General features: G+C 34.2%; 1 protein-coding gene across 3 annotated transcripts; it reads right to left on the reverse strand.

Annotated features, from left to right (window-relative positions):
- Positions 1-3,355: 3,355 nt before the first annotated feature.
- On the reverse strand, positions 3,356-23,308 carry LOC126707584 (uncharacterized). 3 transcript variants are annotated; one of them, XM_050407299.1, is made up of 14 exons: positions 23,051-23,305; positions 21,798-22,938; positions 20,964-21,702; positions 20,017-20,512; positions 19,065-19,216; positions 15,564-18,989; positions 15,217-15,429; positions 14,315-14,518; positions 13,939-14,142; positions 11,711-11,869; positions 9,158-9,508; positions 6,601-7,033; positions 4,495-4,591; positions 3,356-3,934 (listed from the first exon to the last, which is right to left on the reverse strand). In XM_050407299.1, exons 1-14 carry the CDS (start codon positions 23,100-23,102, stop codon positions 3,724-3,726), a joined length of 7,878 nt encoding a protein of 2,625 aa, XP_050263256.1. In that variant the 5' UTR covers positions 23,103-23,305; the 3' UTR covers positions 3,356-3,723. The 3 variants fall into 3 exon arrangements, with proteins under 3 accessions (XP_050263256.1, XP_050263259.1, XP_050263257.1); XM_050407302.1 differs by lacking the exon at positions 23,051-23,305 and having other exon boundaries at positions 20,964-21,679; positions 21,798-21,944; XM_050407300.1 differs by lacking the exons at positions 3,356-3,934; positions 4,495-4,591 and having other exon boundaries at positions 6,763-7,028; positions 23,051-23,308.
- Between the last annotated feature and the right edge of the window lie 688 nt (positions 23,309-23,996).

Raw genomic sequence — 23,996 nt, forward strand, 5'->3', positions numbered from 1 at the left:
CAAAGGCAGAAATTTTGGAAACCATGTATTTAGGTTATGCTCACCAAGCCCACTATATATAGCCAACGTACCCATCACTCTCCAAACCCCAACAAATTCAGAGTCAGCAAATACTATTGAGGGAAATGGAAGCATACAAAAAGCTTGTCCTTGTGTCATTATTGTTGGCTCTTTCCATTGGGTCTGAGCCAATAATGTTAGCCAATGGTGATAATCAGGGCTTATGCCATATGACCAAAGAGGGTCTTAAGGCCTGTCAGCCATCAGTGAGTGGCCAAAACCCTGTTCCTCCCTCAGCTTCATGTTGCTCAGCTCTCTCCAACGCTGACTTTCAATGCCTTTGCATTTTCAAGAACTCCAATCTGTTGAATTTCTATGGAATCAACTCCACCCTTGCCATGGAGCTCCCAGCTAAATGCAATCAAGCTCAGCCCCATTGCTAAAATGTGTTACAAGTTAACACGTAATGTGTTTGCATGGATAATGTGTTTGTAGTTTTTCTTTTGGGTTTTTGTTTGTGTTTTATTTTGGTGTACTACTTATGTTGCTTTCAGCATTTTTGTTTCTCTCTTTTTGGGTTATGTGTTGCTTTTACGTTGTGATGTAATAATTGTTAATGTTAAATAAACTGTTTGCTTTCTTTGAATCTTCATATATATGGCCTACAAACTACTGAAATGCAACTATCGAATCTCAGTGTTAAATTTGAAGATTAATCATTTTGAGCTATCATACTCTTTCCATAAGATAGATATGTAGAGTGTGTACGATTCTATTCAATGTTCTAATTTTATATAACTTAAATTCAAGAAATAAGTCATAAATGAAAGAAACATATTGAATTTGAATCAAAGTGAAGCTTCATAGAGTTCAATTTTAATGTGGTAAATGAATCGAACCATTTATCATCAAATTTGACTTAAACAAATTTTTATTCGTTTATTTTGAAAATGAATTAAGCTTAATTCCAAATGTAGGATTGACTATTAGAATTAAGTTCAAATTAATATTATTATATGTTTTGTGAACAAATTCATTAGCTTGTGAGTATGAATCATGATTTAAAAGTTTAAATATATATAACACAAAATTTTTACAAGAATAAATAGTTATAAACAAAGTGATTTATTATTCCGCTTAATCTCTCTAAAATACAGGTATTAGCATAAAAGTATATGTAGTTAGAACTTAGAAGTAATTATTATAGTACAAAAAAAAAAAAAGAGGAATAATGGGGTTTGTATTGTATTTTAAATTTTAAATGTGACATAAAATTTAGGTGTCTGGAATATGGTGTTTTTCCTATTTGATCCTATTAAGTAATTTGAACGTATTATGATTAATGTGTGATTGTATTTAGGATTATTTGAAAAGTGGAACCAATGAGTTAATATTCTCTTGATAATAGTAGATTTTATGTTTATATTAAAATATAGTTACATAAATATAAAATAGAATTGTGTAAGTTTATAAAGAAATTGTACGATATCACATTATTATTTTTAATTTATAAATAATATAAATTGCCCATTTCATAGTAATACTAAAAATTATATAATAATTTTCAACCGTACAAGTTTGACGGCATTTGCAGTTTCATAAACGAAATGGATTATAAAAATTATAAATAAAAAAATTGCAAGTGGCGCATATATGAGACATGAGTAGCATGAATTTTAAGTAAAAATTTAAATATTAAATTAAGTGATTGACATGTGAACTTAAGAAAGAGGGAAAATTACCAAGACAACTTGCATTACCTTTTATTGCGCATCCTATTTTCGTCTGTCATATTATTATTTATATATATATATATATATAACAAAAAACAAATATAAACAAAAACAAAAACTAGTCCTTGTTTTTTTTATAAAAAGGATAAGTAGATATATAACTGACGAAGTGGAGTTCGAACCTCAAAACATCATAAAGAATACCTTACTACTTGCTGCGTTAGCACTTGAACCCCTACTAAAATTCGATTATAAGGTGAGATGAAGAAAGCTTATGAAATGTAGTTTTCATAATATTATACTGTAGTGTGAAAAAAAAAAAAGATAAAAAAGAAGAAGAAAAGAAGTTGCTGATATTTATAAAAAGATCAATCAAAATTGGACAAAGAAAGAAGGATAAACGAAATTTAAAAATTAATTTTCCAGACTATAAACCATTGTCTTACTTTGCACATCATTATTCAATTGGTTTTGCAGGTAAGGCAGCTAGATGAGAAAGAAGAGCCGAAAGAAATCTCAACAGTTTCTCCGGTGGTTACTGGGGCCCAGCCCACAAGGATATAAACTATTGATTTTTTTTTTTTTTTTTTTGAGAGAGAGTTTTAACCTATAGCGTCCGCTCCTAATGATAGTCTTTTATCATCAGACTAAAATACCAATTAGTTTTTGGTGTAGGTGGGAATTGAACCCTAGATCTTTTATACAACCATTAGAGACTTTACCAGTTGAGTTAACTGGAACTCATGATCTTTTCTATTTACATTGTCACTAGTTGGTCGATCAGACGGACTAAATTTGCAGTGGGCTCATATTGTGATGCTACTTCAACGTAAATTACAAGAATTACTACATATTTTGTGTGAAAAACTTTATGTTACTAAATATTTCAATCTTTGTTATTGGCTTGTGACAATGGTACTTTATTCAATCCGATTATAGAGGAAAAAATTTCACATGAAATAATAGGATATCATTTCTAAACCCGAAATTTTGAAGGGTTTTACTAATGTATGCCCTTAGGGTATATGTTAGTAAACCATTTTAGGAACATTTTTATTAGAAATTAAAAAAGCTATCGAACTTCTTAATAGCTTTTTCAAATTTTGATAAAAATTTTCTTAAAATGAATTGTTAATATATACCCTAAAGGCATATATTAACCGAACTCAATATGAATGTGTTTTAAGTGATAGACTTGGATTAAGTCTAGTGTCCAATTGCTCTAGACCCATCTAAATGATGACACATGTCCAACAGTAGACACATGGCATAACCCGGATGGGTCCAATGCAACTGAACACTGAATCCAATCCTTACCCATGGTACATTAAAAATTTTAAGTGATACACTAAATTATTAAAAAAAAAAATAAAAAAAAAATATTGTACCGCAAAACTTACTCTATAGAGACACCCAACGATCAAGGAAAGGGAGGGATCATAAAAATACTACTAAGGATTACAATTGGCCTTCCAATTTATGTCACATAATTGGACTACTATTTAACAGATTGAACTGAACATTCAGAATGGTTTGAATAAAAAATTTAAGTGAGAAATAATAGCTTCTTTTCAAGAGCTTGAAATGTATACAATCTAAAAACAAATAACAATAAAAGGAAAGAGATCTTAAAGAGATATGAAGACTTAGCCATTAAATGACCAATAATAAGAATCACAACAAATTCTAGTCTTAACTAACATTGCCATTTGAATACAACTTTGTTGCCATGACATCCTTGAATGATGGCTACATTGACATATCTGTATTTCTCCTACAATGGCTGTAACATGATGTTTCAAACCCACCTTCATTAAATTACAGCCGTCATCTGCCTAGTCATGTATTTTTATTGTTTCAATATATACAATTTTCTCAAAAATCATGGGTTTCAAGTACACTCAGTATATGCTACAAATTGCCTTTCCAGACACAATGTCATTTCAAAATCTCGAATTTTACTAATCAATCTTGGAGTTCATAATATAATCTAAACACTGCTAGCACTAATAATGCTTTTTTCCCATTCATATACACCAGATCTCTCCACATCTAGAGGTGATAAAACCTGCAAATCTAATGGTTTCCTTCTAAGTCCATTTGCAAAAATTACTAAAAGAGTTTGACAAGCATGAAGTTCATCCATCTTCTGTAAATTGGTGAGTTCCAATGCAGGTTCCTTCCACTGCTCGTAAAAGGACCTGTACAAAGAACATGCTAGGTCAGAATAGTTCAAAGTAATAGAGCATACATATTACAGAGTCCCCAGCCTTGATAAGAAAATTTAATAGCATTGCTGTAATGCAAAAACAGCCAACAAGCAAGACATTAAGGAGCATGGCTTACAAAAACAAAGCTAATAAAGATTTCAAAAAATCATGAGCTAAAATTGTAAGTTCTATTACTAGCCTTCAACCTTTTGCTAGTTAGACAAAGCTTTTTTAATTTCTCACTGATGAAACTATATAAAATGTCAAAGATGCCCAATATCGGATTATCTTTCTTTTAAGAATTATCACAAACATAGCAAAGTCAGCAACAAACAGATCTATGAACTTGAATCAGAAAGAAATCATTTAAACAGGATAATCACTTTGGATCATACAGGTTAACGAGCATCAGTTAAATACCATGTTTATTCCTTTATAAGTAAATACCATGTTTACTTCCAAATTAATGATCAAATACCCTTCATTCCACAATCCACATCTTGTTCAAAGAGCAGGGAAAAAGAAAAAAGCTAGAAGAGATAATGTATTACCATATCCAGGCAGGATTAGCTTCAGCAGGGCAATGTATCTTCGAACACAGAGACACCACCAGGGTCTTATGACCTTGGAAGATATCTGATATGGATTCTACAAAAATATAATATTAAGAAAGTCAGCAAATTTATATTTTCACAAAATGAAAAATAAATAAATATTTATTCATAAAAATATTTGCGTATATAACATTTAATTACATCAATTTTATCATTTGCTTTTGGAAGAGAACGTCAAAGCCTATAACTTCAGTGGACATGAACACCAACCTTAATAATTACCAAGCCTGTTAAGCCACACTAAGAGATTAAGTAATACTGGATTTTATGTATATGTCAGTGTAGTAGACATTTTATAATAACTCATCTTATTCTCATCCCAGCTATAAGGGTTTGGCTAGACCTAGGAACTTAAAAAACATTGGCAGTTACTAGAATTAGATCATCTATTATTCACCCACCTCACAGATTCAAATTCAATTTACTGTCCTCATCCTTGGAAGTGCAAAACAAAAAGATATATTTGACACAACAAAACTATCTATTACTCCCTCTTCTTTGTCCTCAAACACATATATAGGGTTAGAACTTTCTTGTTTTGTCAAGAATCCCTTGTAACATTCTCGAAATATCCATACTATTAACACACTGATTCTCAACAGCCAAGCAAATTTGCACCATATACACCATCAGTCCTGGAAACCCTCCAAAGGAATTTCTTCACTTCATCTATCCCACATTAATTAGCAACATTCTATGCAATTTTCCCTCTTCAAGGCCAATCACTTCACAAAAACAAGGTTCTTAGCATCTATCTTCAACATTTCTCAACTCCTTTTTTTTAATGGTAATTTACATACTAGGTGAGTCTTGAACCCACAATCTCACCCTTACTCTTACAAGAAGATGTGTCATTTGAGCTTAGAGCTCATTGGCAACATTTCTCAATTTTTTATTTACATCAATATAAAAAAAAAAAAATATATATATATATATATATATTAATATAGACTAGAAAGCTTGAACACTTCATTAGGAATGCCATACCCGTGTCAGACACGGGACATGTTTGGGACACTACTGCACACGTGAACTAGCCACATCCTTTTTTGTTTTTGTTTGAAACATTGCGGGATACAACGGACATGGGAGGGACACTTATCTTTTATTTATTTTTAGTTTCAATCTTCAACACTTATCTAGTTATCTTTTATTTACTCTTTTGGATCTTATTCTTGATTTGTATTCTAATTTCTAAATATCATTTACTAGTCATGAATTCGCTTTATCATCCAATATTTCTCTTAAATTAATATATGTTTAATATTATATGAAAAATAAATGCTTAACAATATCTAAAAATATATTTAATAATTAATTAATATGCATATTCCCACCGTGTCATATCCTAAAACTTCAAAAATGGCCATGTCGTACCCGTGTCCATGTCTGTGCTTCCTAGTCTATAGTCAACATATGCTTAAATCTCTTGATGCCAAAGTAGCTAACAAAGGTATGCCACCGCTACCAAAAACAAAGTCAACATAGAAAATAGACCATGCAACTTAGACCACAGTCCACAGTCCACAGTCCCATTCAATGGCAAATACGCCCAACAGGTGTCTAAGGACCAAAATGAAAACTTAGACCATGCTACATGAGTTCATTCCTGACAAATTTCTAAATTAATAGTAAGAGCTAAATGCTGATCCTTGATGTTGACCTACTGTAATCTCTCCTTTGATTGTTAAATGTCCTCAATCACCACCCCAATCCCCAAATCAAGTGGCTGCATCTCAAAATTTATTGTCACAACTTATTATGTCAGTCAGAAGTCTATGAGGATGACCACCCTATTCAGATCAACCAAGCCACATGCCTGCATTGGTTTCCACAGAAACTATGTTCTAGGATCAGTTTAACATTCCCCGCCAATTACTAAGATTCCCTGCTTGGTGAAGTATAGTGCCTAAAGTAGAATACCCAAGACCTTATTCAAAGTCTAGATTTGAATCTTTCCAGAATCCAAGTCCAAAATCCCCAACTCCAGCACTCAACATGACATGCCAAACAACTAACCGACAACTAATCAAAATAGCTTACCTGCAGGACCGGAGGCAGAGAAAAGAAGACACAGTGCAGATATAACTGAGGGGAGCACTTGACAATGAATGCCATGGAGCTGTTGAAGGTAGAAAATGACAGCAGCCAATAAATCCTCACAGCCAAATCTATTTTTGACGCTTTCATCATGTTCATTTTCAATAAGATCCAATAAAGATTGCAGAGTTCCTGATTTAAATCGGTTTGAAATCTTGGGATCAACATCAGTATTTTTCCAAGAAAGCTTCCCAAGAATAATAGCAGCAGTTAGCCATCGTAAAAGTCTTGGTATCAAAGAATCCTCATGGATCTCTTCCTCTGAAGAAATGGTGAAATGCGAATGAGATTCTTGAAGCTGAAGCATTTGTGCAGAGTCTGATTTCAATGCAGTGGAAATTGCCCACATAAGAAAACCAGAAAGCTTTTCTCTATTCTGTGAAAAATACACCAAATCAAGATTTCAATATATATAGTCAAACTGAAAGGCAAAAATTGATTTGGCACCAAAAAAAAAAAAAAACTGAACTAAAAAGAGAAATGAACAAGAATCACTGTAACAACTTAACACCTAAATATATTACTCAAGTCTGTCAGCAAAGAGTTTGATATACAAGGGACATTTATGCACGAGTCTAACTACGCAGCATTTTTGACCGTATGAGGAAGAAGATAGACCCTAGGATGGCTGAGCAAAAATTTTCACTTTGAAAACCAAAGCCAACAAAGAATGCACAGGAGATATAGGGAGAGCATAATATTGATTCCCTAAGGTTAACCAGCCACACAAGGGACAAATGCAAAAGTGCAGCCAGCTTTAAAAGTCTATTTGGATGCTTCCAGCATCTTACATTGGAGATTCAGTAAAATAATAATTTCAAAAAGTAGGATGTCAAGTAATAGATGTTTCAGCATGGTAGAATTACTTAGCTTTGAAACATTTCAGAGCAAGCAGTTTACAAGCAATGAGCTTAGAAATAACTTATAGGATTTGCTTCATCATCAAGTATTTTTGATGGCACAACCATAACATGTTTAGGAAAATAATATCCTATTTAGAAGTGTTAAGGCAAAGCCCAAGAATTAGTGTCCATTGTAGTCAATTAGATTTTTATATTTTTGGTTATATTCTGAAGTCAAGCGTATTTTAGTAATTTTGCAATTTTGGGTATGGGCTATAGTTGTGGGTCTTGGGTTTTCTTTTATCAAAAAATCTTATTTAGTTTGTGGATTGGGCTTTGATTCAATTCAATTAGATTCTGGTCTACAAGCCAAAGTAGGAGTCCTAGTTCTACTAAGAGAAGTAAAGATTTAGTTTTGAGTACCCCCCCCCCACCCCCCCCCCCCCCTTTACTGCTAAGTTACATATACATCTGATGGGTCTTGAACTGATGACCCCATCCTCCACCTAGCACTTAAAAGAGAAGGAGGTACCAATTGAGCTAGAGTTAAATAGAAAAATCGTTCTAGTGAACTCATTCATTCTTGAACCCTAACTATTCTTCTTAAAGGTTTAAATCCAAAATTTACAAATCCTCTTAAACACTAAACTTCTGTTTGAATTGCGTTTTGAAGTCTGCTGTTTGTGCGTTTGCTGAAAAAATTGGGTCCCACACGGCACTATTCACAGACTCACAAAAATCATCAAACACAAATTTCAATATAAATTTGGATCTCAAAGCACTATTCACACATTTAAAAATTATTTTGCTACAGTATTTTTAGTTTTTAGTTTTCAATTTTCAGCAACTAAGCGGTATCCAAACACACTTTAAAGCACACATAGACAAACTAGAGTTGATTTTAAGCAATTATATTGCAACACATTGCTTCCCTATGAAATGAGTTTATATAAAAGCATGTATGCTCTACTGTCCCAGTGATAATAAGAATGAATCGTAGTTTGATTTTTTTTTTTTGGCTAGAGTTATTAGCATAAACTTCCTATGAGTCTATCTTTTGTTCTTCCCCTAATATGAATCTTTATGAATAGAGTCTATAGGATACTTTATGATTTCCCCAATCACAAAAACTTTCCCAGATTTTTTTTATTGGTGAGGTAAACATGCACCCAATTGTTTTGAACCCATGACCTCAGCTTCCACCAGAACAAGGAAAGGGGAGTCATTTAAGCTAAAACTCATTGGCAACTATGTAAGATCCTTTCTCCTCTTTCTATCAGCTACAACCTCACATCCATTTTCTCCAACTGCTCTCTCACCAGATGCTTACAACCTCTCAGCAAGACAGCCCCCTAATACTAAATATATCAGGGCTGCCCAGGATCAGGACCGCACTATGAGGTATCCGAAAACAAATAAATTAGGGAAATTGTAGCATCACTAGATCCTATTGCTTTTTTAATGATAGGCAGAGAGTGGGTAGGGAGAGGTGGGGTTCAAACACAAACATGGGACTCAACAAAAGATGTCATTACCATTGGGTTATCACTTGAACCTCGTTAGATCTTGTTGCTCTTTAATTCAAATTTTAATTTTAAGCTATTTCGGGAGACAATGTGAAGATACCAAATATCACAGAGAGAGAGAGAGAGGGATACCATGTGGAAAAAATCAACTGGAGGTGTACCCATAAGTATAGCTTTGAGCCCAACCTCTGCACAAGGGTAAGAGCCCGCATAATTATATACACCAACAGCCTGATATATTTGATATAAACCCTCAACTGACAGAGTAAAATGTGGCTGGTATATTTCCCTTTTCTGGGATATTTTCACTGTTGATATCGTTATTTGCAAAAATAGATTAACCAATGCAACATTTCCCTTTTTGAATGTCAAACCACCAATTAACACTTGGTACAGATGCGAACAAAGTTCCATGAGCTGCTCAAGGGCATCTTTCTGCAACCACTCAGTAATGTTTTGGGATGAAATAGCATCATTGGCAACCTGATTTACAAACAAAACAAAAAGTCAATAGAATGGGAAAAAGAAGACTACTATTGAAAATTTCTACTGACATTTTATTCGTTCACAGAGCACAGATTGTAGACAAGCTTAAATAAACAGGAATATTGTAGTTTGATTGAGCTATTAAGATAGAATTATGGCGTGGAGATGGATATGCAATTATTTTGTAAAACAATCATATATAAACACATTAACAGAAATGATCAAATTTATGGTTATGATAATGATAATAAAATAAAATTAACAGAGTTAGACAAAGTTCAAGTTGTCACCCTTGGAACTTCACGAGAAACCTGTTTCTACAGGTTACAGCAGAGATAGTTATTAAATTTCGTAGGCTACTTGACATATTATGCAATATCACATACAATATCTGTTAACTACTAGCTTATTAGACAGGATTTCTAAGTTAAATTGCAAGAGCATGAAATAAATGAGAACATATTATTTGCACTGATGTGTGCGTGTGTAAGAAAGGTGTACAGAAACAATCAAACTCAACTCAACTTTGTCCCAGCTATTTAATTTGAGGTTATAAACATAGATCCTCACCAGTCTATAGCATTCAGACCAAGATATCTTTTCTAAAAAGCTCAACCTGTAATATTAATCCGTTTTATCAGAATAGCCAAAAGTGGCCAAAGATTTACAAATCTAGGGAGATTGTCTCAGTAAGAAGAAACTATATTTTAGCTGTCCTCCTACTTGTCCGGTAAATGCAATGAGAAAGGATTTCCTCAGGAGCAATCATTATAACCCTCAACATTATCAAATTTAGTGGATGAACACTATGTTGCTGCATATATTTGTCACAAGGAATATCTATATGGATTCACGAAAGTTATTGTAGCTATGATCTTATAATACAAAACACAAACTTCCCAAAGGAATATGAACATATATGACCTTTTAAAAGCAGAACAAAGTTTAATTGGAAAAAGATCTTTATTCAGTGATGTAGAACAACTAACTAGTCTATATCAAAAGAGAGCACGACCCACTAGTATTACATGTATATCAAAGAAAGAGAAACCAGAATAGGTGTCTAAGGTAAAGGGAATAGGAACTAATAAGACAAGTATCTTAATTCACGATATAGAACAAATGAAATCCTGCAGTTGTGGTACTATGAATTAAATTTTGGTATGACACTATTTTCCAACATTAAACTCGCATATAGAAGTGGTAAATGTTTAAGAGCAGATTGGAAAGTTAGAAAAGCTACAAAAAATACATGAAGATACCAGCTAACAAAAAAAAAAAAAAAATTGTACACTTTAATGTCAGGCCTAATTGTGAACTATGCTTTAGGAAACAGAGTTACTGTAGCACTGACTTGGACTTCATAAGTCTTTTTTTCTAGTGAAAGAGTGTCGAGCATCTCTGAAGCATATACTAGTACCTACTATGTTGACATAGGGTAATCACAACACTAGAATCTCAGTTTTTTTTTTTTGATAAATAAAAAAGATATATATTGAAGAAAACTACCTTATGCAGAAAAACATAAGGCAGAGAGAAAAATACAAAGGGAGAATCTCAGTTTTTGGATAATGCAAATCCAAATCAAACCGTTCTTTTCAACAAGTCTTGAAGATTCCTTACCAGACCTGAATTATTCCAATATAAACTACTAGTGGTCTCTTTACTAAAATGGTAACTGCACCATTAAGCTGAAGAACACAAATTATGTTTTTTATATAATAACTTAAGCAACCCCTCCCCCCCCAAAAAAAAGGGGAAAGAAAATAATTATTAAAAAAACCCTTCTAGCTGACAACAAAAAGAAGGGGGTGGACAAGATACCACCATTACAAAATGCTAGAATAATTATTAAATGATTAAATTCATCATTCCCTAATAGCTTAAGCTTCTGAGACAATCAGTAATTTATCATAGAATCGGATTAGGTGGTCTTGAGTTTGAACCTTGTCTCCATTATACCTCCCATTTAAAAAGTTATAAATCCCATGTGTTAGGCCCCACTTGTTAAGGGGGAGTTTGGACCCATGCATGAGTGGAATTATTAGAGTAGTTAAATGGTTAAATTTATGATATCCTAACAACTTAACCTTTAAGAAGAATTAGTAATTTTCAAAAAATAAAATATTTATACAGAATAAAGGATCACAAAAAACATAAGTTAAAAGCTCTTGAGCCAAGAGGAAATTAGCAAATTACCTCTAATACCACAAGCAATTGCTTTAAGGAAAAACCTTTTTCATCTTCAAAGAGCCTTCCGCTAGAGAATGAGATAACAGATGACAACCATGAAAACAGACCACAGCGTTCAACTAGATAACGAGCCGTCTTATGCAATTTGACCGATTTCTTCACTACCTGCAGTGTAAATAAAGATAAAAAAGCAAGGTCAGAGCAACAGTGTTTTAGATCAGGTTTGCAAACTACAGCACAAGATTTAAAAATAATGCCTCAACAAAACGTTTGCTATGTATGTACATTGTCAGTTGTAAAATTCCAAGGTGACACATTATTTTAAAAACTAGACCCTAAAACCGAAAATATTCAAAAACCAGTCAAAATCAGTATATAGGAGGTTCAATTTCCTTTTCTTTTTTTTTTTTCTCTATTTTTTTTTATAACTTACCATAAAACTTTTTGACCATTCCTTATTATTATTATTTTTTTAAAGTATGCTTACAGCATTACTTATTTCATTGGGAATAAATGGATCATGTAACAAATTCAACATTGAACCAAAGAATATTAGACCCACACAAAAGCTAGCCCGTCATTTTGTGTCTAGAATTCCTAATGAAGTGTGGTGTTTATAGAAGAAGTATAGCATCCCCTTTCATTTTCCAACGTGAGACTTACATTAAGTTTCTATTACAAAACAGCATGTCCTACATTGAAACAATAAAAGATATTGAGGATGTTTTCAAAGATAAATGAGCCCTCTTCTCTTTACCTTTCATTCTTAAGGTATAAAAGTCCCACACTAGTAATTTACATAATAATGACTAAAAAGTCTTTATAAATCCCTCTCCTCAGTTCAAAATGGAAAAGAATCTCTAAAAATATTTGGACTCACAAACTAATAAATTGAGAAACATATATCTATTTTTTTTTTTTTTTTTTTATGAGATGATACAACCATTTTTTTTTTTGATAAGTAGAAGATGATACAACCATTGATCAAACTCTGATCCGACCACAAAACTAGAAATCACTCTGTCTGGTTCTTTGTTCAGAATGGTTTAAAAACAATGTGACAGCCAAAACTCATACCCAATTCTTTGTAACTGCCTCAGTTATGCATCAAAACTTTAAGCTGAGACTACCAACTAAACAATTCAGAAACAAACAGAGAGCATGAGATTTTCCTCAACAAAGCCTTTGTCCCATGTATTTGATCAGTTTAATGAAATGCATTCAGTCATTCCATCTAGAAAGCACCAACACAAAACATGGAACACAAGTATGATAAAGATACGGACACAGTATACGCAATTCTTCAAAAACTAGGAGAGGATATTGTGGGGAAGTGACAATTAACTATTTTAGGTCTACTTTATGTTAATTTTAGGATTAGAAACAAACAAATATCAAAATATTTGACAATATTTCAGAAACAAAATCAAAAGCAACAATAAATATAAGACAGTCCAACTAGTGTAATTGATTTGTGCGGTTGTTTTCTTCTTCCACAGAGTTATATATCATATGATATCAAACCATCCTGCTGAGAATTCTTAAGTCAACACGTTTCTTTTTTCTTTTCTTTTTTTGGCATAATTTTGGGTTAAGTTTTACCAATTGGCTTAATTCTTAAAAACTAGCCAATACCAAAGACTAATGGTCTGATTGGTTACTCCAGCCACCAACCTCTAGAAATGACACAGCAAATAAGACCATCCTTGAAAATCTAAGGGCACAAAACTGCACAAGAAATTAAAAATAGCTAGCTGCTAGAGAAAGTAACACACATATGGAAAGAAAATCATGATGAAGTAAACATAAAAATAGAAAGACATTAAATAAGTAAACTAAACTTAGGAAGACAAGGTATTCTGGAAGAATTCTTCTAAAGACAAGCAGAAAGAACTCAAAAAATGGCCACATAAATACTCCCAAAATATATATACAATATATGTAACCACTCTTTGAATAAACCTTTCCTCAGAAATATCATTTCAAAGTCTTATTTCACATCTTGAACTAATTTCAAATATTAACTCCATGTGTCTCTGTATGCTGGTCTGAATCCAACATGCCCATAGGAAATATATATATATATATATATAATTCCAAAATATTTGGAAGAAACATCATTTTATTAATGGGGACTAAAAAGTTGATTAGCAAAAAGAAAGCAGTTTTTCTAGCATTTCAAACAAATTACACAAAATCAACAGAAGTCAAGTCACAACAAGATTGGAAATTACCTGAAGAATCAGTTCCTTTGAATCTGTATCCGAAAGAGGAGAGACATAAAAACTTAATAGAGTCTCAAAAATGGAGTTCCTCGTATATATTTGAGCATCAATGTCCAAATTCAGCCCTACATATAGCAAGCGAAGTATCCACAACCTTTCTGCTCTGAAATTCACAGAGCTACTCCAGAAACAATTGTTAAACAATGGTATACCCTGCACACGTATTTACAAAATATATATATATCATTAACCAAAAAAAAAAAAAGGAAGTAGCATAAGACAGAAGAAAGCAATATAATCTATATATAATCTAACTTATACAAATACAAATTTATAAATTAAACAATTTAAACCATTACATTTGTTTGAGTCATCATACATTTACCTTCAGATTTACCCTAGAAGACTGCATCAAAAGCTTTCTTATGGTTGCATAATGGTCATGCGAAGGATCTAACAATATCAAAGATGTTTCTGCAGCAAAAAGAGCAATAACAGAAGGGATTTTCTGCCATGGCTCTTCTATACCATTTTGCACATAAGTCAACAGAAGCCTAAGTTGCATTAGATCCTTCCTCTTTTGGCACTTCTGCACATAATAGTTTGAACTTTTATTAAAAATTAACATTACAAATGCTTAATGCAGAAAGGAAAATTACAAACCAGCACAGAAGGGAGGATGAAATATAATCGGCCAATGTGAAGTAAGCCTAGCAAATAAAAAATTCAAAAATCCTGCTGCGCATCTATTATCTATGTAAATAAAGCTCTAGAACCTGAATTCCAAATAAGCATGCCATTACAAAATATTCCAGAACTTTTGAATTTCATCTACTGCACAGCAGCTAATCAAGAATAACCATTCTAAATCCAGAGGAGAATGCCAATTTTAAACAAATTAAACATAAAAACACTTTTGAACATTGATTAACATCAAAACCAAGTTTAACTACTTAATTTCATATTTTCAACTGTCTTTTGTATTTCACCTAGGGGGTTGGGGGCAGACGGGCAAGCGTGGTGTTGTTCCAATGTTTCACACTGACACAAAATTAAGCTGTCAAGGTTTGCTTATGTTTGCCCTATATAAAGGTTTGCTTTTCAAGGTCATGAAAAAGGCCATATGAAAATTGCTTTAAAAACTTTGACAACATGGACACATGCATATACACAAGCTCAAGGAACTATAAATTGGAGAAGGGAAAGAAGTAAGAGACTATTCTGCTGCATGCAATGAATATGAACATAAATCATGTGCTAGAAATATGCAATTATACAGCACACAACCTCCATCGCATGCTTAAATATCGCAAGAGCCTCATAACCCAATTTTCTTATCCTCTCATCTGATGAAGAAAGACTAACAAATGCAACTGCAAGCAAGCCTAAACCAGCAAACTCCAAAGGTTCAATATAGCCCAACGACAGACTATGAATTGAAAAATGCAAGATAAAGACAGGATCATAGCGTTCTACATTTTCAACAATAGGAGAACATGCCTGCACAAAGTTCAAAGATGATATTAGTAAATAATCTTGAGAATCACATTAGAGACAACAATAAACTGAGAGTAAAATCCCAGATCACCCAAAAGCTTAACCACAATGGGATTAGTGCAAGATAATGGTTGAACCTTGTTCCAGGATAAGGGTTCATCACTTGCAGTAGCATCATAAGGAAAATACAGCACTGTTGATGCACATATTTTTGGGTCAATCGAAAGGTTTTCTCTAAATTGACTTTTCCGATGTTCTTCAACTGCTTCAGCATCTGTCATGATATCCAAAGATATATCCTGCTCAAGAGCCCGTTCTTTTTTAACTTTTAAAGCGGCACTTCCCCATAGGTAATCCATGTCAGCACTATTCACAGAGTCTGATCTATTTATAGACTCAATTTCAAGCATTAAATTGTATATCTCCAAGTCAACTTCACTGAGTGTTGCACCATAAGAAGACAGAAGTAGCAAATGCAACTCTTTTAAATTTATGCCAAAATCTTTTTCAGAATCAAAACCACGTTGAAGAGCCTTGACTGGAAAGAGTGTGTGGAATAATTTAATAACTTCCAACTGCTTTGTGTACGGTTCAGTTGTTTCTGAATCTTGCTTGCCACTAAATGCATCTTGTTTCCTAGAAGGGATAACAAGTGATCTCAGAATGCTGGACATGGGCCTTAAAAATGCACCAATAGGAGAACAACCAGATGCTTTGGAGACTGAATGAATAGTACGGGCAAATTGAGAGTGGGCAAGCAGCAGCTGAAGATATAGGGCACGTGAAAATTTTCCATCAGACAGCGACTTTAGGATACCTCGGAGTGCTGTCAGAGTTGTGGGGTCCTCAAACCTATATAAAAGAGCTGATCTCATCAATTGCTCCAGGAAGGGAACACATTGCAATTGGACTAGACCATCATGCAATTCTGTGGTTATTTCAAAAATACAATTCAATATGAAGACTTCCAAGTATTTGTACAGGGTAGAACTGTCTATGCTCTTTCCCTTTGCAGAACTATTGGTGACTAAAGGAAATTTCTTAATCACCAAATGCCAAATACTGACCAGATTGTTTATAAACTGCATTCTTGATGAGTCTAAATTTGATACCATTTCCAAAGGAACTTCCTTCAAGTTGCCATCTGCTTCCTTTGGCTTAGAATGAATCTGACTATTTTCCAGATATAATAAAATCTTACCAAAAGATATCTTTGCAACAACTCTATTTATATGGTTTAATGACTGATTAAGTGAATGAGAATCCATCTCACCAACATCACAATCTAGCAGATCATTGTGTGAAGTAGATTGTTGGAAAATTTTATCAAATAGTTTCAATCGCTTCTTCAATTTCATTGGAACTCCACTGAAGGCTAAGTGATACCGCAACATATGAATAGATTTTCCTAAGAGACTACCATCAACAAGTCTGACAAATTCTGGGGTAGATGATGGCAAAAGCTCGCCATATTCTTCCTCAAATATATCTCTAGAGACAAAACTCTTCCAGTGAAGGAAACCATTTAAAAGAATCCTTGAATATAAAGAAGGTATGCTTCCAAAATGACTATGGTGTTGCTTTTCAAATTTTATAACAATTGAGTTCAGGTAAGACAAAGCAGCAGGCAGAAGCATCATAAAGTCCTCGTCTGAAAGAGCATGGCCACAATTTTCTTGCATCAAATTGCCCTGGTGAGGCAAATCTTTGTTCAGAATACCCAAAAATAAGTGCCCAAAGGTTGACAAATGTATGGAGCTTGTCTCAATAAGAAGGAACAATAATTTAGCTTTCGTCTTGCTTGTCTTGTAAATGCAATGAGAAAGCACTTCCACAGGAGTAATCATTATAACCCTTGACATTAGCAAACTTAATGGATGAATACTATGCTGTTGCATATATTTCTGTCTGTAACCAACATTAACAGCCTCCAGCAAGCATGTATCTGCAAATTCTGGTTCAAAATGCAAGGCAAACGTAACTACTTTAAAATAGATCTCCTCAACTATGCTGATGTTGATATTCTCTTCTTCTATTTCCCATAACAAATTGTATGGTACTCCCTTTGTAACCCGCTGCTCTGAATAACCAGACAGAGTTTTGAAAGCACCAGCAGCAATACAAAATCCAATAGAGGGAGCAGATATCTTTGATGTTTTGCAAACTATCAATTCATCCATGCCAACCCTATTAAACATCCATTGCACTAATTCAAGAAGTTCAAAGGGGGATATAAACCGTAGGAGAGCATGTAAAGCATAAAAGGTCGGAAGGATGGGCATCATGTCTTTAGTACAAATGCACAGATCAAACTTTTCCCTGGCTTCCAGAAATAGCCTCTGTACCAGGGCATTAAAGGCCCCCACAAGTTGCTTATAAGAACTTTTATTATCTTTGGGTACAGAGTTTTGGACATTGCATAAGGTCAACAAGTACTCAGAAGCTGTTGTTAATATATTCAAGAGATGAAGATCCAACATATGAACCCTCTGCCTGGATAAACTAATCAACATATCCAAAGTGCCCACCACATCTTCAAATGCTAACTCTTTTTTACAATCCAAAGGACAGGATAATGATGCTACCACTGCAGGATGACAGAAGATAGATTGAACCACTTCTTGAATATCTGGTCCTGAGAAAGGAACCCCAGATTTTCTGGAACAAGCAGAATCAGATTTCAAAACCAATAGTTGAGCTAACAAGTGCTTTACAAGATTAAAGCAAATCTCTGCAAGTTGTTGGAGTTCAACTAATGGTTTAATTCTATAAGATGATTGTATTTGATGGATCCAAAATAGCACCAACCGCAGATAAGTAGTTCCGTGGCAATCTGTTATTGAGTCAGATAGTTTAGCCAGAAGCATGTCTTGTATCTTCAAGGGCTCCAGCAAGTAGGGACCACTGATGTTCATAATTGCAGGAAATAGCACATGGAAAGGTGCCTGCTTCAAAAATAAACTAAATGCTGCAGCAGCAGATTCACTTGCATCAAGATCTCCATTGTAAATAATTTCCTGAGAATCCAAAGAATGACAAGAAACTGCACTGGCATCATCTCCTTTGACTTCACAATGAACAATAGAAAGAGTTGTTTCCAGACCAGGGAAGAACACGTCGGGCCATAACTTAGAAATGCTGGTAAGAAGACTTTGTTCAAGAAAGAATACTGATGATAAGATTGACATAGGTACTCCAAGAAGGTTGTGTGAAATAGTCATAACTGACGGAAAATTTTTCAATATCTCATCAGGTGACGTGCAAATAATTGAGGAAGAAAATGCCTTGGTTATGCCAGATACATTGCCACTATCCCCAGCCCTTAAAAGTTGTTTAACATCATCAAGTGTACTTGCAAAAGAACTATCAATAGGACTAGCTTTTCTATCAGTAGAAAAAATGCATGAAGTTTGTTGATGTGAAATGCTCCGTGAAAAAAGCAGTAAGTTATTTAACGGCCTCCACTCACAGAAGGAATCCCCAGAATCATCTACTACAGAACGGTCACCAAGTCTCTCAGACAAGACTGATTCAACCAAAGCAGATAGCAACCCAGCATCTACCTATCAAATGCAGTCCATAGATTAGATTGTCTAGAAACTGCAAGCAGTAATGAAGCTGAAACATGAGATATTTACCTGAGTTTGCATTAGATATTTTAGTGTACTGCATACATATAATGATATGATTGACTTCTCAGGCAATGTAAAGCTTCCAGATTCAGAAGCTAGCAACCTTAGACATTTCTGCAAGACACATATTACAAGAGGGCTGAAAGTAGGTGATACATCTGCCAGAAAAAGAAGGGAAAAAATGAAAAAATAGCCATCACTAGCAAAAAGATAGGAAGCACTTGAATTAATGATAAAAATATACTTCTTTTCTTTTTTCCAGGCATAGAGAAAGGATAGAACGGCCCAGCAATTCGATGACTAGTAAAGAATCCAGCAAAAGAAAAAATTACACAGCAATTCAATGACTAAGGATAGATCTCTCAACACAACTGTTGAAAGATCTCATGCCACATTATGATTAGCCTAATTTATTTTTTGAATCGGTATGTCACATTATGATTAGCCTAAAGATAATTACATCCTTAAGCCTCTAATTTCTTACCATATGGTTTGAGTGAATGATAGATGACTACTTTTGTATTAAATTAAACCAAGGAAGCAGCATATTCGTTCATACCTAATTAGAATTTAGAATCACTCAACTAATCAACAGATAAATATAATATCAAGGTCAAACCTTTACTATGTAGTAAAAATTCTACATGATTACGAGAACCACTCACCACCAAAAGGTTTTTTTAATTTATTGATAAGTTACCCACGCACACAATGGGTCTAGAACCCATGACCTCAACCTCCACCTAGCACTTAAAAGGGGAGGACGTGTCAATTGAGCAAGAGCTCAATGGCCACTCACCACCAAAAATTTCCAAAGAAAATTCTCATCATGCCATATAAAAGTTGGAGGTTCTTGAAATGAGCAAATTAATATAATATCAAGTTCAAACCTAGATTAGGTAGAAATTTTTCTTAGTTTCACAGAATAAGCATAAAATATATAGGAAGCATCAATTACCTTTAGCACCTTTCGAATGGAATGCATTATGCTTGACAAATTCCCAATACTTGAATAAATTATTCCCAATAGTTGATATGGCATCACATAAAAATGAGATAACAACTGGAGACAGGCTCTGCAACATATCCAATTCTTGGACCTCAACAGAAGATTTTCCCATGTCATACCCTGGTAAAAATAGTAACCATGCTCCAATTTCATCTACGTTTCTGTCAAATGCACCAGTACTAAACATAGCAGCTCGTGCTAGACTATATGATAGATTCTTAACATCACTGATTGGTGAAAAAATTAACAAGTTAATAAGTGGCTGTAGATGCTTGTACATCAATGGAGGGGTTCTAGTGGGAATACCACTGCTTGAAGAGAATCCAATGTATTCTATTAGCAAAGACAAGAGACAACACTGTAGATTGGTTGGTATGCCTAAAGGATTGCTGAGGAGATTTATGAAGAACTCAAATGAACCTTCCAACACAGTAGGCACTGCCCGCTGCAAAAAAGAATTAAAAACCATTGTCAGAGATAATTAGAGAATAGAGTTTTCTAATTAACAGAATAATTTAAACTAAGTAATTTCAGCCCTTGATGAATTCCCCAACACCCATTCATTTTTCTGCTGGGCTGCTCATGAATGATATAGAGAGCTAATACAGGATATTCATCTAGTGCTGCAAGGTGAGGTTTAATCTCTTCTAAAGAAAAATAAAGTTAAGATGACAATAAATTGAAAAAAGTAAATAATAATTTTTATATTTTATTTTTTCAAAGAAGTGTTCCTAACAGATAAGCTAGCAAATCACTTCAGAGGCTAAACTACGTAAAGAAGACATAACGTCAACAATCAAAAGGTAATAACTACATTGAATCAAATAAACAACCACCAAAAAGTTTTCTTTCTTGTTTAAGCAAAAGACAACAAGATTCAGAGAAATTGAACTTACAATATAAATCTTAAGAGTATCAAATAGTTTAGATTGAAAGAACATCTCTACACCCTTTGGTGTGATAAAAGGCTCAGAGCATTCGTCTAAACCCCAAATTTCTGCAATAACACTGATAAGATCCTTGCCATTGTCAGTCTCATCTATTAGAGGTGAACCAACATCTCTTTTAGTGTCTCCAAGCGGAACAAAGTCAGTATCAGAATTTATGCCACTTACAACAATATCCATGTCCTTGTTCTCATCATTCAATTTCAACTTTTTTATATTATTGTTGCTACGTTCAGGAAATTTTTCAAAATCTGCTGTTCTCTTTAAACTTGATTCACGAGTCTTGGGGTGGCGAGTCAAAGAAGAAAGAAGGGTCAGTAAAACTTGGGGATCAGGGAGCAAAGTTCGGACTTCATTCTGAATTTCTTGCTTGAGAGATGCCCAACCCTGCATCATTTGATCACTCGAATAAGAACTATGATTCAAAGCACTGATGAAGGAGTCCAGCAATTTCAATGCCTCCAAAAGAAGCCTTAGAGTTCCATGCTTCACAAGAAAATCAGAGTGAAGCAACCCCTTGTTAACTACTGACCGGCTGAACAGACGAGGACACACACATTTCATGATACTCTGCACATCCTCGCTATCAAACAAAGGGGGATCATGAGACAGAGAATCGAGGAAACCAAAGGGACCACCAGTGCCCACTGAGGAAACCAAGTTTGCTGCAAGAGAAATTGTAGCAAACCTGCAAAAGCTTCAGTCACCATGCAAATATGCAAATATAAAGGAACTAATAAACAAAGAACATATTGAACATGCAGTGGTTTGAAGAAAACTGACCAGGTTGATGATGAAAAATCTTCCAGGTTGTAGGGGAACTCTTCCATGTAGGCTGAACCAAAAAAGGGACTCCCACTAACAATAGCCAAAAGCAAGTCTCTGTGATAGCTAACCTCAGTTGCTTTTAACCTCTTCATGAGTCCAACAAGTCGCTTCGGATTACCCCTCAGTGGACTTGGGCTTCTTTTCAAATCTGGCATCAAACCATTACAAGGATCAGTGCAAACGAGGACCAGTGTATGGTATGCCAACTCTGCAGCAGACTCATCATTCCCTCTTCCAGAAATGCTAACCAACTGTTCCAAAGTAACACTCCCAAAGAGAACACTTCGAAGACCTGGGGGCACCAAGGACTCTTCCACAAGAACCCTATCCCGTAATGTAGACAAAACATAAATAATAGTTTCATCATCATCATTCCCAAGCCCACGAAGGACACCAGAATACATTTCCTTCTGCTGCAGCACCCACCTCAACAATCCTGGCCGCCCCACCTCCAAAAACGACATTGCAAAGCCAACAAATGCCTTCCTTGTCGAATGCTTTATCACCCTCTTCTCCTTTTGGTTCTTTTTATATTCTGCTAGCCTGCAAAATGTCTTAGATTTAAAATCAAATTTCTTTGCCACCTCAGAAGCCAATCCCGACTGACGCCTAACAATCGAAGCCAGTAGCAAAAGTGCTGCATTTTGGCACTTCACCTCTTTACCATCTAGTTCCTTCTGAAGTTCTACCATGTATTCTTCAACAAGCAATCTTGCAAACTTGTTGAGAACCTTACTAATAGCTATTCTCTCCCCATCCTTGGGATCATACACCCCATCGGGATGACCAAGGATAGCAGAAATCAGTTTAATTATATAGGACAATCCAGGCTTCCCTCGTCGAAGCTTCCAAGCATCTAGAAGCTCCGAGCAATTACGCGAACTCCGTACATATAAATGAAGCAATTCACCTCCAGTATTACCCTTTAGCAACCTAATGAACTCTTTTACACCATCAGAGCATAACTTAATTTCAAGAGAACTAATCTTATGCAATAGTTCTTTAAGTTTAGCTTCATGGGTCACTCTAAATTCAAACCTTGGAACTTCTCCTCCTTTAACCTCACCACCACCACTACCATCATCATCTACAACAACTGCAATTGAAAAATAAAGCAAATTGATACCATTTCATAAAAAACCCAATAACAAAAACCCTTTTCTTTTTCATATATATTCTTTTTAAGGGAGAAAAAAAAATCTTGATACCTGGCAAATTTCCCACCGTCGATCGCCCCCACTGAGTCTCTGTGTAACTCATCACGACGGAGCTCCGCCTCCACCTTCCTGGTGGCTGCCGGTAAATCGCTCTTCCTCGCCTCGCCTAGCCTCTCCTCTCCCCTCCTCTGAATGGTGGCGATTTTTTTTTTTTTTTTTTTCCGTTGAGGGTTTAAGCACTGAGGTTTTGGTTTGAAATTTTGGAGAGAGAATAGGGTTTTGGAAGAAGGGTTTTTCAACCGCCCTTTATTTATTTATTACTTTTTGCTAAAACATTTATTTATTTATTTATGTTTTATAGACTTTTAGAAAATATCTATAAAAAAAAAAAGCGAATGACCTTAGAAAATATGTTTACACATTTTTGCATAGAAAAAGTAACTGGATATTTTTTATAATAATTTATATTTTTCATAGAAGTGAATTTTTTTTTAAAAAAAAAGTAATAATTAGTGGCTTTGTTTTTAATCTCAACAGTTTGTTAAACTAATGGGTGATGTGGTAGCTTTATATTAAAAGAAAACGAGTTGGAGTTAAATTTGTTAAATTAATGAGTCAAATTGGATGTAAGTGAATCCTGTAGATTTTACTGCATGAAAGTTACAAACTGATATAACAATGAAAGTGATTGGAAATTGAAAAGATAACAAATTAAATCTTATAATTTTAAAATAATAAATTAAATATTCATTGTGATTGTGATTGTGATTTCTTAATATAGGGAATGTTTAATTTGTTGATTTTTGGAATCTTTCGATCTATTTTGTTACCTTTGAAATTATAAGGTTTAATTTTTTATGGTTTAGACATTAAGGATTTAATGTGTTACACCCTTTAAAATGTTATATTCTCTAGATTTAGTTCTCATAATTTGTTTCTCAAAAAAAAAAGTTCTCATTTTTTTTTTGGGGGAAAATCAATAGCGGTATGAATCTTA

The sequence above is a fragment of the Quercus robur genome, chromosome 11, assembly GCF_932294415.1.
Source record: "Quercus robur chromosome 11, dhQueRobu3.1, whole genome shotgun sequence".
In the NCBI taxonomy this organism is placed as follows: domain Eukaryota; kingdom Viridiplantae; phylum Streptophyta; class Magnoliopsida; order Fagales; family Fagaceae; genus Quercus; species Quercus robur.

Excerpts from the sequence above, each read along its gene's own strand:
- LOC126707584 (XM_050407299.1), bottom strand. The coding sequence starts at position 23,102 with ATGAGTTACACAGAGACTCAGTGGGGGCGATCGACGGTGGGAAATTTG. Across the intron at positions 21,703-21,797 it reads GATTTTTCATCATCAACCTG|GTTTGCTACAATTTCTCTTG; the intron begins GTCAGTTTTCTT and ends AAGCTTTTGCAG. Across the intron at positions 7,034-9,157 it reads CAGTTGATTTTTTCCACATG|AATAGAGAAAAGCTTTCTGG; the intron begins GTATCCCTCTCT and ends TATTTTTCACAG.